The sequence below is a fragment of the Polistes fuscatus genome, unplaced genomic scaffold, assembly GCF_010416935.1.
Source record: "Polistes fuscatus isolate 324 unplaced genomic scaffold, CU_Pfus_HIC Scaffold3, whole genome shotgun sequence".
NCBI lineage: Eukaryota > Metazoa > Arthropoda > Insecta > Hymenoptera > Vespidae > Polistes > Polistes fuscatus.
Window position 1 is genome coordinate 9,241,079 of NW_025113107.1, and position 17,120 is coordinate 9,258,198.

The 17,120-nt window shown below is 30.2% G+C and overlaps 2 protein-coding genes across 4 annotated transcripts; one reads left to right on the forward strand and one right to left on the reverse strand.

The window, feature by feature from the left end:
* The first annotated feature begins 3,145 nt into the window (after positions 1–3,145).
* Positions 3,146–6,353, forward strand: LOC122519108. Its single transcript, XM_043638355.1, has 8 exons — positions 3,146–4,132; positions 4,422–4,622; positions 4,850–5,098; positions 5,183–5,354; positions 5,442–5,715; positions 5,806–5,956; positions 6,036–6,139; positions 6,218–6,353. Exons 1-8 carry the CDS (start codon positions 3,879–3,881, stop codon positions 6,346–6,348), a joined length of 1,536 nt encoding a protein of 511 aa, XP_043494290.1. The 5' UTR covers positions 3,146–3,878; the 3' UTR covers positions 6,349–6,353.
* LOC122519101 (huntingtin) lies at positions 6,066–16,903 on the reverse strand. 3 transcript variants are annotated; one of them, XR_006304245.1, is made up of 17 exons: positions 16,690–16,903; positions 16,389–16,525; positions 16,126–16,306; positions 15,752–16,030; positions 15,508–15,649; positions 14,856–15,431; positions 14,178–14,773; positions 13,794–14,107; positions 12,371–13,711; positions 8,290–12,304; positions 8,008–8,213; positions 7,757–7,931; positions 7,263–7,676; positions 7,009–7,169; positions 6,829–6,916; positions 6,512–6,748; positions 6,066–6,269 (listed from the first exon to the last, which is right to left on the reverse strand). XR_006304245.1 is itself a non-coding variant. In XM_043638322.1 (16 exons), exons 2-16 carry the CDS (start codon positions 16,472–16,474, stop codon positions 6,650–6,652), a joined length of 8,670 nt encoding a protein of 2,889 aa, XP_043494257.1. In that variant the 5' UTR covers positions 16,475–16,525; positions 16,690–16,903; the 3' UTR covers positions 6,393–6,649. The 3 variants fall into 3 exon arrangements, 2 of the variants coding, with proteins under 2 accessions (XP_043494257.1, XP_043494255.1); XM_043638322.1 differs by lacking the exon at positions 6,066–6,269 and having other exon boundaries at positions 6,393–6,748; positions 12,371–13,708; XM_043638320.1 differs by lacking the exon at positions 6,066–6,269 and having other exon boundaries at positions 6,393–6,748.
* Between the last annotated feature and the right edge of the window lie 217 nt (positions 16,904–17,120).

Sequence of the window (17,120 nt, forward strand, 5' to 3'; positions counted from 1 at the left end):
ATTGCTACCTATTAAAAAATAATGTATAAAGAGCAGGATTAAGCAGACAAAAAGAAAAACATTTTGTATATTGCACTATTTTCTTCTTTTAAGACGAACACAACTAGTTCGAAAGTCGTTTGGTTTCTTTTGTATTTTTTAATTGTTTATTTATTCGTAGAATCAACTTGTTTTGAATTCTTTTTGCTGTTCTTGCTGAGCTCGAACGTGCTTATATTGATCTGTTGTGTTATTCGCGTGGGATTGCAATGTCAACAACGAGTTCCTCGGCGACGAACAGTCGTCGAGGATCTTTTCGAGATCGTATAATTTTTTCAGTTTATCTTGAATATGATTCAAATATTCCCATCGTAAGATTTTCAGGTGCCTTACGTATTCCAACGTACCACGATGACTCAACAACGTTTGCCCCAACGAATCGCAACTATCACCTTGCATTGCACGACTTATCTCAATGCATAATTCTTGTCGTGTTATTTCCTCCTTCACCGGATCTCTCTATCAAGGAAATAGCAAATCACAAATTATATTACAGTTAATTAGATTAACGAAGAAATATCGTTGATTTGAATGTTATAATGCTAATGAAACTTTATGCTATCGCATAAAAATTGAAAATAATATTTCTTTTATAGAATTTAATTGTTAACATTTTGTTTCAAATGTTGATACGCGGTTTACGGTTTAAACCAAAATTATATTGGATAATTTTGTTACTAATGTTTAAAAATGATAGATCATTATGAACAATTTTTATATATGAACTCGCGTCCGAAAATTAATTTGGTAATTATAGAAGTTAATGTGTGTGTGTGTGTGTGTTAAATGGTTTTAATTTTAATTGCAAAATAATAATTTCAAAACGTTTGTTATTTTATCAAAGTATATATTAAAAGCACTACGATGATTTGCCAAAACTTCTTACTTATGTTAGATCAGTAATTTTAAACGTGTGTGGTCTGTGACTTAAGATTTTAAGCATCAATGCGACATAAAAGATTACTTGTACATACACGAAAAATTTATTTTTTTATTTGCAAAATTTTATTAAATTAAAATTATGACCTTATGAATGGAAAAAAAAACATTCCGACAACATACATCATATTCTATAATTAATAACAAAATAATCCGAAAATTTTTATTTTAAATACCTTCTTCGCGTCCAATTGACCAAATTCTTTGCTCAATGCTTTGTCAATCAAATTAAGAATATGACTTTTGCTAGCGTGAAGATCGAGATCTTCATCAGGCTGATTACTTTTCTCAACAATATCAGTATTCTCGTTTTTGTCATTGATTTCTTTTTCGATGCAAGTCGTTCTCTCGAACGATTTCGTATATTTTGTATTTTTGTCAGAAAAAGACTTGCGACAGGGTTTTAAATAAGAAATATTCTTCAATTCTCTAATTAATTTCTTATCCTCCAAATAATTATCAATGTCAACGTCCGTTTCTCCATCTGTGCAATGATAACTTGTGCTAGCTTCTACTTGCTGAACAATTTTGTCGTTTGCCTGTTATAAAATTGTTCAATTTTATTAAAAATCCATAAAGTTTACGATATTATTATTTTAATCTATTAAGTATGTAAAATAAATCCTATATATATCAAACTCTACATTAGATCTTCTAAAATCCCATGTGGGGCCGCATAAATAAATTTAAAGTTTGCAGAAATTTTAGCAAAACTAAAATATTCCTAAATGTGTAACGACTGAAAATGAATTCATTGGTTCTGTTGACTTCAATCGAATTTTGTAAAACTAATCAAAAAGTGTACCTGCTCTGGTATATTCTTATCGTTACTCGTCGAAATTTCATGCTTTTTGGATACATCCATGCATTGTAATTCGCCATATAAACGATGTTCCTTATTTTTCTTTTTCGTTTCATCTTCAAAGTATGATTTTTTCTTTTTCTCTGGTTGCTCCACGTTAAACGAATCATTTTCCTTGCATTGCTGATCATCAATATTCTTCAATTTCCCATATAAATGATATTTCAATTGATCCAGCTCGTGATATTGTTGTTTTAAATGTTGCTTGTACTGCTCAAACTCGTTTTCTTTCTTTTTCAAATTCGATTCCAATTCTCTCTTGGAATTATCGCAGCATTTCTTTGATCGTGAATATTTTTCGTAATATTTATCCATTGAATCGCTCTCCGGTTCTGAATAATCTAATATACCTTGTAATACCTGATTGAAAAAGAACAAAAATCGTTTAATATTTTACATTAAATAATTAATTGATATTAAAATCGTTATAAAAGACGATTAGATGAATTATTTAGAACCTGATCGTTCTTCCAATGACAATCCTTCTTCGTCGAGCTTTTAATTGGCAAACTATTAGGAAATTTAATATAATATTCATTCTCAACCCCTTTATTCACAATATCATCGATCATCATCGTAAACTTGTCATCATCATCATCGTTCCAGCGTTGTTTTTGTCGATGATTATTGTTAGATATCTTTTTCGAATGAGTACGATGACAACGGGGATTTGATTTCGGTGAAAGAGGAATACTATACGATTTTTTCACACCACCGTTTGCCAATGCGTTGTCAAATATGTGCTCGGTTTTTTTAAAAACTGCCTCGATGTTATCAATATCCCTTATAAATATTAATTTTTAGAAAAAAACATAATTTCTTTTCCTAATTATATTGCTGAACGTTTTATTCACACGATTAATATAATGTTGTTAATTGATCTAATCGATCTAAATACCTCGTTTTGGAGGGTGTTCTTTTGAAATCAAGTTGACAATGACAGGAAGGACAACGATGCGTTTTAGATTTCTTTTTACGTCCAAAAACTTCTTGCTGGTTTACGTCGTACATAATTGAATGTTCGCATCGTGAATAAGGATCGCCGGAAGCATAATTCGGATAAGTGTGATGATGTGAGATCGACTTTTTAAAGCAAGGTTTTCTTTTGTATAACTCTTTAAAATGGCAAACATCTTCCTCGGTGTCCTCCTAAAGGAAAATTAATTTAAATATTATTTATATATAAACAATTAATTAATATAATTTTCCTAACGTTACTTTTAAGGAATTAAGATTTATTTTACATACAATTATGTTCAATTTTTAAAAATGTGTCCACTTAAATATTTGATTTGACAGTGATAATAAAATAGTTAAATTATTTATTAAAACCTCACCATTTTTGTTGATACTCTTTCCAATAATATTCCGGTTAAACCGGAACTTCGAAAAATCAAATTTGTAATCTGTATTCATAATAAGTTTATTACGTTATAATACTCTACCGATATTACAGATGTGATCTTTCATTTTTCTCACAGTACGATCAAATTATCAAAAATTAGAATCTCGAAAAATTTCAAATAAATATTTAAAGAAAAACGAGACGAAGACAATGGCATGAAAGAAAACCAAACATAAAAACCGTAAACGTCAAAATGAACGAAAAAAATCACAAAACTCGAACGCGCGCGTGTCTCTGCTTGGCAAAATTTGTTGCTCCGTTGTTTTTTTCTTTAAAAACAGAGTAGTTTGTCCGATAATTTACAATGTGTCTAGAAAATAATTTATCAATGACACCATACATCCCCACATCCTGTAAATCATTGAATTACTTTTACATAAGAATATACGTAAATTTTAATTCCATGTTAAAAGTGAATCAATACAACTCATTGAATTTCATTAAATATTTAAACGTTACATGTTTCTCAGTTAGAAAAAAAACTCTACAAAGTTCTAATCGATCCATAAATACTACTATTATTACGTACTACTATTTGAATTATTTATTTAACACCTTTTATCCGATCTATCCATAATTTGTCGCAAAAAAACGAGACTTGTTAGTTTAATCCATTAAAAGCTTTCAGTCAACATGATTACGAACGAAGAAAAAAATACCAAAGAAAACTTTTCTTATTTTTTTGAAATTATGCCGGATTATCAAAAACGTAGGAAATTAAATATTAAAAATGTTCAATCTGTACCGAATGAATCAGCTACGCACGTGGATACAAATTTAATAAATGCAAAGTCATTAATGAGTCGGTATTTCGTTGAATTTGCTAGTAACTCCAGTATTAATGGACTGAAACATCTGGTTGCACGTAACAGACATATGTTTGAGAGGTATTGAAAAAAATAATTCTTTTGTTACTAATAAATCATAAGTCATATTTGTACCGGTAATTATGACAGTGGACTAAGCGAAAAAATTAATTGAATAGTTTATATTCTAAAGTTAAAAATATTAGAAAATGATCACAGTGAATTGAATAAAAAAAAATTAATTTTACGATTTATATTATAAGATATATATAAGTTATAAAATAAATTTTATTCAATTATTTGACTAAGTCCACTGCTATAATTATTGATACGTTTAATAATCATTTATTCTATATCATATTTTTTAAAGGATCCTTTTAACCATAATTATACTAGCTGCACTTGCAAGCTTGACTTATATCTCTATAATTTCTTGGTACCGATACGAGTACGGTGCTATTTCTGTATACTCGAGTCATCAATATAAACTCTTCAGACTTTTGAAACCTTCGATACTTATGTGTCCAATAAATTTAATACAAGTATCCAGCTTTTCTACAACTTTTAAGCGGTATAGTTTATGTCTATTAATTATTACAAAATTTAAATATTTTTATGTTTGCTCTTAATTAAAGCAGTGTTGTTTTAAGTCATAAAAATATAAAATATTAATTTTATATCATAAACAGTTGTGTAATTATTTTTCATTTGTTGACTTAATCCACTGCCATAATTACTAGTATACATAATCGTAAAACACGGTAATTCGGTTCGATATTAAAATTCTGATAATTCCAGTTATGGCATCGAAGATACACCAAACGCTCGAGCATTTTTTCATTTCTTATCAAACGCTACCTACAAAACTATGATCAATACACCTGATTACGATGATGCACCACCAGAATTATGGCTTAGAATTTTGTCAGATTTAAAAAAGGAATTCACTTATGAAACAAATTTGACTGGCAAAGGAATATGGGTTGCTACTGAAAACGGTTTATGTGTTTCTGTAGGAAACTTTGTTCTCCACTATGCAAGTTTGCAGTAAGCATCAGAAAACCGAATAAAAATTCAACACGCTAATTTGTCAAATACTGAACAAACAAATTTGTTGATTGTTGATTCTAGAAACTTGTTGTCTAACAATTGGACTGTAATACCTTTGCCTAATCATCCACCAGATTCAGAAAATTTTGAGAAATCCGATGAAAATATAGATAATTTTAATTATTTACCATCGTATACTTACGACAAAGATCACGGAAAAAAAGAATTAGTGAAAACTGATACTCCAATAATGGTAATCGTTTAATGAACTATTTAATTATTAGCCAATTAAACATCACGATCGTTAATATCGTTATCTTCATTTTGCGTGAACATATAGCTTAGCATACTTAATCCCATGGATTCATATTCGACAACACGAGGAAATCTTCTACAAACTCTTGAGTACCAAATCAGTACTCTTAGAATCATACAAGGAGACTCTATGAAAAGTATATATAAAATTCCAATACGTCGAAGACACTGCGGATTCCCTTTCGACAAAGGATTGGAATTGTGGCCAATATATACATACTTTATGTGTATGACTGAATGTAGAGCTCGTATAATTAGAACTGAATGCGGTTGTTATCCTCACTTTCTTAGACGAATACGTAAAAATATTTATATATCTTTTTTTTCTTCTTTTTCCTTTTTTTTTCATTTAAATAGATATTGCCTATTATATCTATTTATTTTCTCAGATGATGTTCCTATTTGTAATACCGCACAATTGCGTTGTATCGGAAAAATACAACGATCAGGATTACTTAATGTTAAACCACTTTCCTGTGATTGCCCGTATAATTGCAACACAGTAGTGTATTTGATGGAGGATATTAAACTAACAAAATGGTGATTGTCAAAAGAATATTAATAATTTTAAGAATAATTATTCTAAACAACTATTCTAAAGCATACTTGATAATTATAGGAAGGAAGTAACACCTATAAATACTACGAGTTTAACAATGACAGTAGATTTTTCGAAAAACAAATATAAACGTAGAGAATGGTACACTTTTGGAGATCTCTTAAGTACGTCTAAAAAATTTATCAATTTATTTTACATTCTTCTTCTTTTTTAATAGATTTTTTTTTATTTTCTTAATTCAGCATCAATCGGTGGAGCTGCTGGTTTGTTCCTTGGATGCAGCGTAATATCCTTCTGTGAAATATTATATTATGGGACATTGCATTTGTATATTTATATACGGAAACATAAAAAGAATCAAAAATCAAGTTAAGAATTAAACAGACGTCACATTTTATTAATTAGCTAGACACGATAGTTGAAAAATACTGTTTATTGCAAAACAAATTGCATTTTTGTTAGAAGGACGCGAGTGAAATAAATATCACATACATACATACATACATACATACATACATACAAATGTACATACTTACGTCTTTAAAAGATAATGAGATAAACGCACAATTACTGTACACTAATTTACAAGAGTAGAAGAATCACTTGAAATATTATTAAAAAATGTTTCTTTTCGAATAAATTTCTTTCCGTAATAGGATATACAATTTAGATAACTAAAAGGATGCTAATATATCAATGAATGGATTTCCAGGTTCTTTAGCTGCAACTTCGAATGTCTCGACGAAAGCTTTTCTTTGAGATTCCTCGGGCAACTGTAAATAAAATCAAATAATTGATTTTAAAAATACTTGTTAATACATTTAATTTTTATCAAATTTCCATGCTCGTTTACCTTATGATAAAAATCATTAGCTGCTATACACAAAATCTTTTTATCCTCGTATTCATACTTTCCAATCCTTGATTGTACATGTGGGAATCTATATTGATATCTGTTAAAGAGCCACACTATTTGGTTATTCTTGAAATCTACAAAAAAAAATTTAAAAAAAAAAAAAGATAAAAAGGATACAAAGCTCTCAACCAATTATTCGTAGATGCGCTTATAAAGAAACAAGAAAGACACCAAGTGGACATAGCCAATGGTAAGCTCTGTATAAAATTTGGCAAACTGAAGACCACCCAATCTTGCAATAAACTCATTTTTGTAGACGTACATGCTCTTTCACAGACCTATATTTAATAAATCAAATATTTGAGTATGTTAATTTCGTTAATATCTAATGTCTTCACATGTTTTTAAATATATGGTACTTGATTACTAACTTTAAACACTACGCCTGAAAGCAATCTAGGATGTGGTTGTTGGGGTGATAAAAATTCACCTATAACTTTAGTCAAGATTTCGGATGGTGGAAAGAAATCTGCTAAAACACTTGATAAAACTGAACATAGAATTTCTACTTCCATTGGATAGCCTCTCTTAATTCTATCAAATATGGCAGACGTTCGTTCAATAGATCGAACCAATGATTCTGGTTCAATACCCGGTAATGGTTCTTCAACATTTGGCTGATTTAATCTATCTGCTGCTTCTGTATACATGCATGTTAATAAAAGTTGCAAAGCAGGTAACGCATACATCGGACTTATGTGTCCTAAACGTTCCGTTGCTACTTTAACAATTTGTTCAGCAACTTTACCCGTTACACTTTTTGTTATAATTAATCTTTCAAGACCCTAGAAAATAGAACAGATGAAATAATTGTTCACTGTTAAGAGAGAAAATGATTTTTAAATCAAAATGAAAAGAAATCTACCTGTAAAAGAGTTTGATGTAAACTAATTGAAATATTCGGTGACATGACTAGAGAAAGAACTAGTTCAAGCACAGCAGGAGCTTCCGTATCCGACGGCGTATCTCCTGCATGTTCTAATAAGAAAAATACTAAGGCCCACATAATACCTTGATGTTCCTCGCTTTGATTTAATACCCTAAAAAGAATGAAGCAAAGTTTTATCTTATTCTTCAAAAATAAAATAAAAATCGCATTCAAAACATATGTATTACCCATCTGTATCTTGATTGTCTATGTGTTTTTGTATATACTCGATAGTCAATGGATGTAAAATATTCATAATTTCTTCGTAATTAGCCTGAACTGCACTTTGTAATAAATACAAGACACCATGAAGTGCTGCGACTCTAGCAGCTAAGAAAACCGATTTAAGGTTGATGTCAATCAAACGTTTCACCCTTTCCAATGTATCCAAATCCTAAAACAATATTCTTTCAATTAATAATATCGATATGCATATAATTTTTGTATTTGTAATATAATGTAATACACACCAGTGGAGTTAATACTGCGGCAGCCTTACATACAGATATTACCAAATACTGATATAAGATTCCATTTTCTATTGGATGTACTCTTGAAATTTCTAAGCAAACATCTAATATCCATTGATATTGCGCTCTTTCAACAAAGAGATCAGAGATGGCTAGGAGAGATTTCATAGTTTCAGTGAGTAATTGTATTGGAATATTCGCTTGTGGCGACAACCAAGAAGTATAAAGTTCCACTAAAAATCGAAGACACGAATCTACATCTAATGATGCAGTCTTCAATGCATCATTTCTTCTATTTTTTAATTCAAGAACAGAGGCATTCAATTTATCTTCGTATAAATTACACGACGACCATAAATAGGAAACTGATAATTGACTATAAGTAAAGTTATCTGAAGTTCTAATCTTTTCTATGTTTCCTCTATGAAATATATGATCTAATCTGAGACCATTTATATTCTGAATATCACTCATACATTCGAATTTCCATGTCAATAAATCTTGTATGGTATATAATTTTTGTGAGCTTATTTTCACTACCGAAAGTTGAGGGTCTCGTGAATGATGAATCAAACAACTGGTAATTGGATTACCAGGATGTGGTATAAGCATTGTTTGTAATAATAACTGTGTTATAGCTTGAATAGCTAAACAGCTTGCTTGTACTAACGCTGTTGTTTCTTCCAAAGAAGTATGTTCATTTTGTGAAAGATTTAACAATCCCAATAACGCCATCCATATTTCTTCAAATTGTAATCGCGAAGTCCAACCCAACAAATTAATTCTATATATGAATTGTTCTAAAATGTCGACCTCTTGTAGAAGATTTGATTCGGTTGATAACAATGGAAAATGGCATTTAGTTGTACCAGAGCCCATTATATGCCAACCATGTTTCCAAACCAAAGGAGGCGTTAGAACAAAAGAATTTACCAAAGGTTGACGACTAATAAGTACAATAAGACTTTTAATTAAATTAAATAAATAAGGAGGAATGTTTTTCGAACTATTATTAGTATGACATTTTTCAAGCCAAACAACCAGTGATGCTATCTGCACGCATGCCTTCGCATAATGCTTCGTTTCTTCGTCTTTAAAAGCTGGTTGTAACGAGTACGTATCAACGTGAGGTAACGATTCAACCGTCGTTAAATTGTTTTCAACTATTTTGGTCATAGCCAGTATCGAAGAACATACCCACGAGTATCGAGTGCTGTCTGCAAAGATCTTGAATGGGCCTTCGTGTTTCAAAACTTCTGCAGCACAACTCAATGCTAACTCTACTTCACTTGGTCGTAACTTTCTAATATTTTCTTTATCTACATGTATCATCCAATGTGTTAATTCTAAACATAATAATGCTAGCTTAGCACAATCTTCTTCAACTTTAGCATCCATGTGCGCCAAATTATATCTAGTTAATTGCGACAATGTTTTAGTAAATGCTTTTACAACTGGAATAATTTTAAAAAGTGTATTCCAGTAGATGGAATCGTCTAAAAGTTTGGATATCCTTGTTGCATATTTCACTTCTTTACTATTAGTATCAGATTTTTGTGGATTAAATACATAATGTGGTTTTGGCATAAATTCAGTTACATTATGTACATGTTCCAATAAACATTGTTTAGCAGCTATATATAAAGGGCTTGCTTCAAAATGAATTTTTTCGTTATTAATTTTTCCTAACTCTAACCTTTGGCAATTCTCGATAGTCAATCTTATACCCAATGTTATGCAGTCTTTTAAAATCATTATATCAAACTCCTTACAAGAAATAATACTCAAACAGTCTTCAAAATTTAAATTACTCAATAATTGTGCTGATTCATAAGTATTATATGTAATATTCTGATGACAACAATGTAATTTTATTTGTGAGAGAAACCAATCGCGATCTAGTTGAATTGTTTTTACGATTAATGGATTAAAAGGTCTACATAAATCAGGTTCGAAAGGTGAAAGATCGTAAAAATGTACTCCTAATTTATTCAATAAGTTAACTAGTGCTCCATGTTTCTTAGCTAGCTTAGTAGTCTGTAATGTATCCATGATCTTTATTAAATCATTTTTTGGGAATTGTTCTATAACATCTGTTGCGTTCAATGTTAATAAAATTTCGATTCTTCTACTAGCCATTTTTGCTGCCATTCTTGATAAAGCAAGATATTTGGTGGATAAAAATTTTGGAATTAACATCATTATGACTGCACCACTTTGAGATTGATGTGCATCTTCGATGCATTGCAATAAACGTTTTACAAAGCTGGGTTGTGATAAATTAACACATTTTGTTGAAATAGCTTGTACTAAGAGACCACTGGCAGCAGGATTTCTATGTATAGCTGCTGCTAGAAGTTCTCTTACTGGAGATTCAGTAGCTATGTGTATTGCTTCTTCAATATGATTCACCAATAACCATGTTAAAGGTTCTGCATCATTGAGATTTTCACATACATAATCACAAAATAATATGATTCCTCCTTTATGAATAATTTGTACATTTATGCTGTTTACATGATCGTATACTTTAGTCTCATTGGGAAGAGTTCTTACTATGTAATCTGAATTTCGTGTGCCCAAAACTTTAGACCAAAATAACATCTCATTATAGCTTAATAATGTCATTAAATAAGCCCATTGACAAGTCAACATTGGACACACATGTCCAATGCTTACCATTAAAGAATTTAAATTGTCTATCGGAAACTTGTCCTCATCAAGGGTATTACGATCTTGAATCATTTGCATTGCTGCATTTGCCACTTTACAATGACTTCCAGACTCAAACATGTGTATGCACAATTGTAAAAAGAATGCAAATTGATGCACCAGGTAGTCATCGTTATCTGTGTGTTGAGCAAATCCTGTATAAGGATCTATAGCTTTGTGATTAATTAATCCTAGAATATTAAAAATTTTCGTGCCTATCAGGCTAATTACTTTAAATATGAATCTTGCTAAAATTTTTTCTGGTGGTATTTGTGCAGACTGAGTTCCAAGTGCATTCAATGGATCTATAACTTTAAACATATTATCTGGAAATAATAACAAGTGTGAAAGATCTGTCATATATACGCTAAGATCCGATAGTCGTGCTAACATTGAGTCCTCTTTAGCACAAGAGATAAGAGTTAACAATATAACATTGATCATTCCCAACCAACGTTTTAAATTAAAAACTGGTTCTTTCAAAGTAGCAGGCATAGTAAAGAGTACTTTTAAAAGTGGATCTACTGGTCTGAAAACAGTAGGAGAAATTGCAGCAAACAATTTGACTAAAGCCATATGAGCATTTTCCCATTCCAGTCTTACTTGACGCATTCCCAACATGGGAAGTATAGTATCTGTAGTCATTCTAGACCATCTTCTCCATTTTTCTTCTCCATTTCCATCTCCACTAAATCTAGATTCTGAGACACACAGTGCTAAAAGCTCGATGACTTCGTGATATTCCACTAGACGAAGTAGCATTGAAATTAATACTTCTTTGGTTGTTTCCAATTCTCTTTCTGCTTGATTAGAAGTTTCATTACGAATAAGAAAAATATCTCCGACCACAGGTGCAAGAGCTGGTATACAATATTTAAGTGCTGGCTGTCCACTTGCCATAAGTCCATCACATAATTGTATTATTTTAGGAATACCTATTACAACCTTCGAGTGATTTTTTTCATAAGATAAATGCACCAAAAAACTAAAAATTTTTGGTAAAAGATGCTCTGCTTGTTGTATCTGACCCTCCTCTATGAATTCAAACTGCTTTAATACGAATCCAATAAATATCTTATCTGAATCTAACAAACAATAATTAACTTTCAGTTGAATCAGTTGACTCAGAAGCATAAGCACTTGACATTGCAATGAAATATTGCTTGTGATAGTATATTGTTCCATAGACTTTATAACCATTGGTTCAAATAAACGAATAAAAGTAGCTACAGAAGCTTTATGATCCGAAGCATAGATGTATGATAATTTTCTATCTCCTTTTCTACGTGTTAAACCTATCCACCTAAAAATCATAAAAGGTTAGAATAAAATTTATTTCAAATATGATTTATAAATATATGATACTTACCCAGTGTCTGGTTTATTTTCATCTCTGCAATTATTTCCTATTATTTTGATCATATCTGCCATATGTCTAGCTGGATTTTGAAAACATTGATTATAAAAGCCTTTAGAAGTATCTCTCAACGCAATATTCTGTTCTGCATATTGTTGCATATCCTGTTCATTCCACTGAGTACCAAGATTTTTACCGAACAAGCATTTCAACAATTGCTGTACACATTGAATAGTTGCAGTTGGTGATAAAGTAACAGTTGTCTGCAGGTAATAGAGAATTTCATCTGCTATCCCGCCAGCTTCATTAAAAGTGGCTATCTCAAGAATTTGCGAAAGAGTATCCAGTATAGCAGTTAATAATGCAATATACATTTCGCTAGCCTCTGGTTCAAGAGTAACAAGATAATTAGAATGTGCTGCTTTGAGATTGTCATACATCTTCATATAATGCGGAATAGTAATGAATAATCCCATTTGTTCTTTTTCAAACTTTAAATTTAAAAACTTATCCTTTTTTTCTTTTTGTTTCTGTTCAGGAACTACTTTTTTCTTTGGAGATAAAGTATGCGCAGCTGACAAAGATAGTGATTTTGTACTTAATTGATTTAACTGTATATCATCAATAACATGAACGAAAATATTTAGAACTCTTATAACATGAGCCAATAATAATTCCATATACTGACAAGTTTGTTTATCTTTAAACATACGCCAAAGATTTGATGTATCAGAATCATGTTTGTTTGTTGGTTCGTTAGGTTTTAGATTGCAAAGAGCCAACCCTGATGCAAGATTACCCGCAAGAGAAATTAAATGTTTATGCGTTGATAAATCCAAACTTATTGCAGATGAAGACAACAAAGGCAACAACAAAGAAAGTAGACCACTACCAATCGGAGACGTTATTTCAATAGAAAAATTGTTTTCGTTTGTTGTGTCTACTCGACTAACAGCCTTTTTATGAGATTTTTTAAGCAATGCTTTGGGAAGTATACAATCCCATCCTCTGACATAAACTACAGTATTATAAACTTCACTTAATTGAGCAAGAGCTTCACAACAACCATATACCATATACTTAGATGAATCAACCATGAGTATTTCAGTTAAGATGCTAACAATTCGAGATAAGGAGTCCTCTGTATTTACGTGATATTTCTTGTCACTATGATCATTTAAAGATGTAAACGGCTTGACTGTATTATTTATGCATATTTTATGTCTATCATAATATGAAGGTATTCTTAAAGTATTTGACATTAGAGTTGATAAATACTTTTCTGTATATTGAGCTGCTTTTTTTACAACAGCACTTTCCTGCGGATGTTTAAAATATAATAATGGAATACTTCTGAAAATAAAAATGAACAAATTTAATTTTAAGAGAATAAACAAATTCAAGTAATATGATAATTCGTAAAATTGAAACTTACTTAACAATTGCTTCAGATGCTGCATGTCTAACTCTTTTATCCTGATCTCCTAATAAAATTATTATAACATCGATAAAATGTTGTTGAAATAATGCATCACCTGTTATGTGTTCTATAGTGATGTATGATAAATTACTTAGCAAATCTGCTAATTTAACTTTGACGAGAAAATATGGATTTTTAATAAGCCTGGGTAATTCAAATAAAATGGTTATTCCATATTGACTATCTACAGAATTTAGGATTTCTGGTAAGCATAAATTTAATGCTGTTAATGTTTGGCGACATGTTGTAGCAGAATCATCCTCTAAACCCTTTAAAAAAATGCCTCATTTTAATTTATTTTTATTAATTATAATATATTTGATTGTAAAAAAATCTTACTTTTATAAGTAATTTTATCATATTTTCCAATAATGAACTTTCGTTTGCTTTACTATTTAAATTTTCAGGCTGAAAATTCTTAAAAGATCCGCCATACTGTGTAAAAACTGTTTTCAAAAATAATCCAATAAGAATCGATACATTGGCTCTGATTTGAGGATCCGAATGATTTGCAAATAATAAAATATCTTTAATCATTTGTTTATCCGAATGAGTAGAATCTTTGGCAACTGTCATTAGAAGTAAATCTGGATAAAGTCTTAAAATGTTGGCTACGCATGTTAAAGCAAGAGATTTAACACTGACACGAAATAATTTATCAGGCATTAAGTGATCAGCACTGCCTGTTAACAAAAATGATGAAACTAAATAACGACAACAAAATTTGACGGGCATATCAGAATCTGTATAAGTCCCAATATTGATTTCGTGCAATGGCAATTCCATTGACAATTTTTGTGGAGAGGCTACAGATATCGAAGCTTCATCCAAATATTCATCTTCTTTCATGTGATTGCTTTGTAAGCTTGAATATGGTATGTTTTCTATTTGTTCTATTTCGCTTCCAGCATCGCTTCCTTCCTCGATGCCGTCTCCTAAAGTAGATATAAACTAGAAAATTTGTACATCCAATATTACTCATACCAGAAACATTTACATTTGTATAGTTATTCTCACCCTCTAAAGTCTCTATTTTTAATTCACTATAATTTTCCATCGTTTTCCCTTTCGTTTCTGTTGCATCACTTGAACATGTTTCTCGCGTTTCTGATTTTTGTATCAATGGAAGTACCATTTCTGAATCCATAATCCAATTTCCTATCGTTGAATTCAATTGCGGCATTTCCGGTTCAAGCAAATTCAATGTGGAATCAGAATTGCCTCCAGAAATACTTGTAGCTGTTGAAGTACTTATTTGACCCAAAGATATCGTAGCTGCTTCTTGATTCAACTCAATTCTACTATGAGTAATACCTTCTTTAGACAACAATAAATATTTGAATGCACTTGATGGAGATTGCAAAAGTTGAGCCAACGTTTCCAAAGCAGCATTTATTAAATTATGATTTGAATGCCACTTGGTGTAGTACAAGCATAACTCATAAATTTGTAAAAAATTTTCCAATTGTTGTTTGTCGCTAGATTCACATTCCGTTGGTGTAGACATATATGGTAAAATCACTTTTATGCATCCAAAAACACCAATAACTTTATTCAAGTGATCTATGTCATCACTTACTGGTATAATAGAATCTGTAAAAATATATTATTAATATACAAATATTATATAATTGACAAACATAAAAATTAAAAAATATTTTCATCTTACCTAATAAATAATTTAATACATAACATAAAAAAGCTTGAGGTTTCCTACAATTTAAGCAGGTCGTTAAAATCATATTTGCTGCAGCTCTACGAAATGCAGCTTGAGTCGACGATATATTTTGAAATAATGCTTTAAGCAACGTCTACAAAAAGATAATATACTTCTTGACATATGTTGCTATTATATTATATTGCTATTATTATTATTATTATTATTATTATTATTATTATTATTATTATTATACCTTTACATCGTTATCCGTCATAAATGGCCCCAACGTTTTGAGAATTAATTTTAATGCTTGTGCAAGTGTATCTATTACTGATTCTTCTGGCCTATGCGCTATGACAGTAATACATGGTATTAAATTCGATACGTATGCTTTTCCTCTCGTAGGACGAATCATGTGACTAAGTAAACCGAATCTCCAAAGAGCAGCTCTCAAAGTTCGAGCAGGTCCATTACTTTTGATTCCATTATATAACTCTATTTGAATTTTAACAATATCACCGTCTGCCATAGTCTGGTAAATAATATATATTATACTTATTATAGTTATATAATAATATAATCAATTGCACATGATGAGTAAAATAAAGAACATTGAAATAATCATACCCTTATAATTTTATTCAGACATTCATCAGCAATCATTCTCACATCAGCTTCTGCGTCGTCACATAGTGCCAATAATGCTTTTATCGAACAACCAAAAATTTGTGGATATTTAGATATCAATTTAGTATTTGTTGAACATAATCCTTCAGCAATTACTGTACAATGCATTATCTTCTCTTTTCTGTTATATTTAAAAATACATACAAGATTTTGATAAAAATTTTAATTAAAAATTTGACAGCATAAACAATTTTAATTCATACCTTATTACAGGATCAGATGAAACCATGGTTTCCTGTAATACCTTTAATGCATCTATAGCTTTTAATATATTGTTTAATGCAGCCATTTTTATATAAAATAGTTTATTACTTTCTTTCTATCTATTTAACCTTTCTATCTGAAATATATAACATATTGATAAAAATAGGCTAGTTTGACAACACAAATGTACTATAAAAATCTAACACGTTTAGAAGCGCCATATTTATTTACGATTGAAACGTGTCACCCAAAATTACAAACATAAATTATACCCCATCAAAAACGTCATTTCAATCTTACCATTATAGGTTATTCAATTTGCTTAATAAAACTATTTAACACTGTCAACGCGTAAAACTGTAATTAATCATAATTAATAACTCTGTGCAATGATTGCAATTTTATTTGAAGGAAAATAATAAATTATTAACTTTTCTATTCGCGATAGATTATCAAAGACTGCCATATTTGTTGTAAAACTGAAGGACACACTATAGTCAAAACTATGAATAATTCTATCGCAGACGTACAATATATATATATATATTAGAATATCCTCATTTAAATTTTGATTAAAGATTATCATTAAATAATCATTTTATCTCTATTATATTATTTAATCTATAATATATAATTATATTTCTAGTGATACACACAAAAAATGATACTTTTGAGTAATAACATTTTTGAATATACCGCGTAAAACGCATATTTGATGAACTTTAAATTTG

Coding starts and splice junctions, on each gene's coding strand:
- LOC122519108 (XM_043638355.1), top strand. CDS start 3,879: ATGATTACGAACGAAGAAAAAAATACCAAAGAAAACTTTTCTTATTTT. Junction 5,099..5,182: donor CTCCACTATGCAAGTTTGCA/GTAAGCATCAGA, acceptor TGTTGATTCTAG/AAACTTGTTGTCTAACAATT. Junction 6,140..6,217: donor CACTTTTGGAGATCTCTTAA/GTACGTCTAAAA, acceptor TTCTTAATTCAG/CATCAATCGGTGGAGCTGCT.
- LOC122519101 (XM_043638320.1), bottom strand. CDS start 16,474: ATGGCTGCATTAAACAATATATTAAAAGCTATAGATGCATTAAAGGTA. Junction 16,307..16,388: donor TCATCTGATCCTGTAATAAG/GTATGAATTAAA, acceptor TAAATATAACAG/AAAAGAGAAGATAATGCATT. Junction 7,932..8,007: donor GACAATCAAGATACAGATGG/GTAATACATATG, acceptor CATTCTTTTTAG/GGTATTAAATCAAAGCGAGG.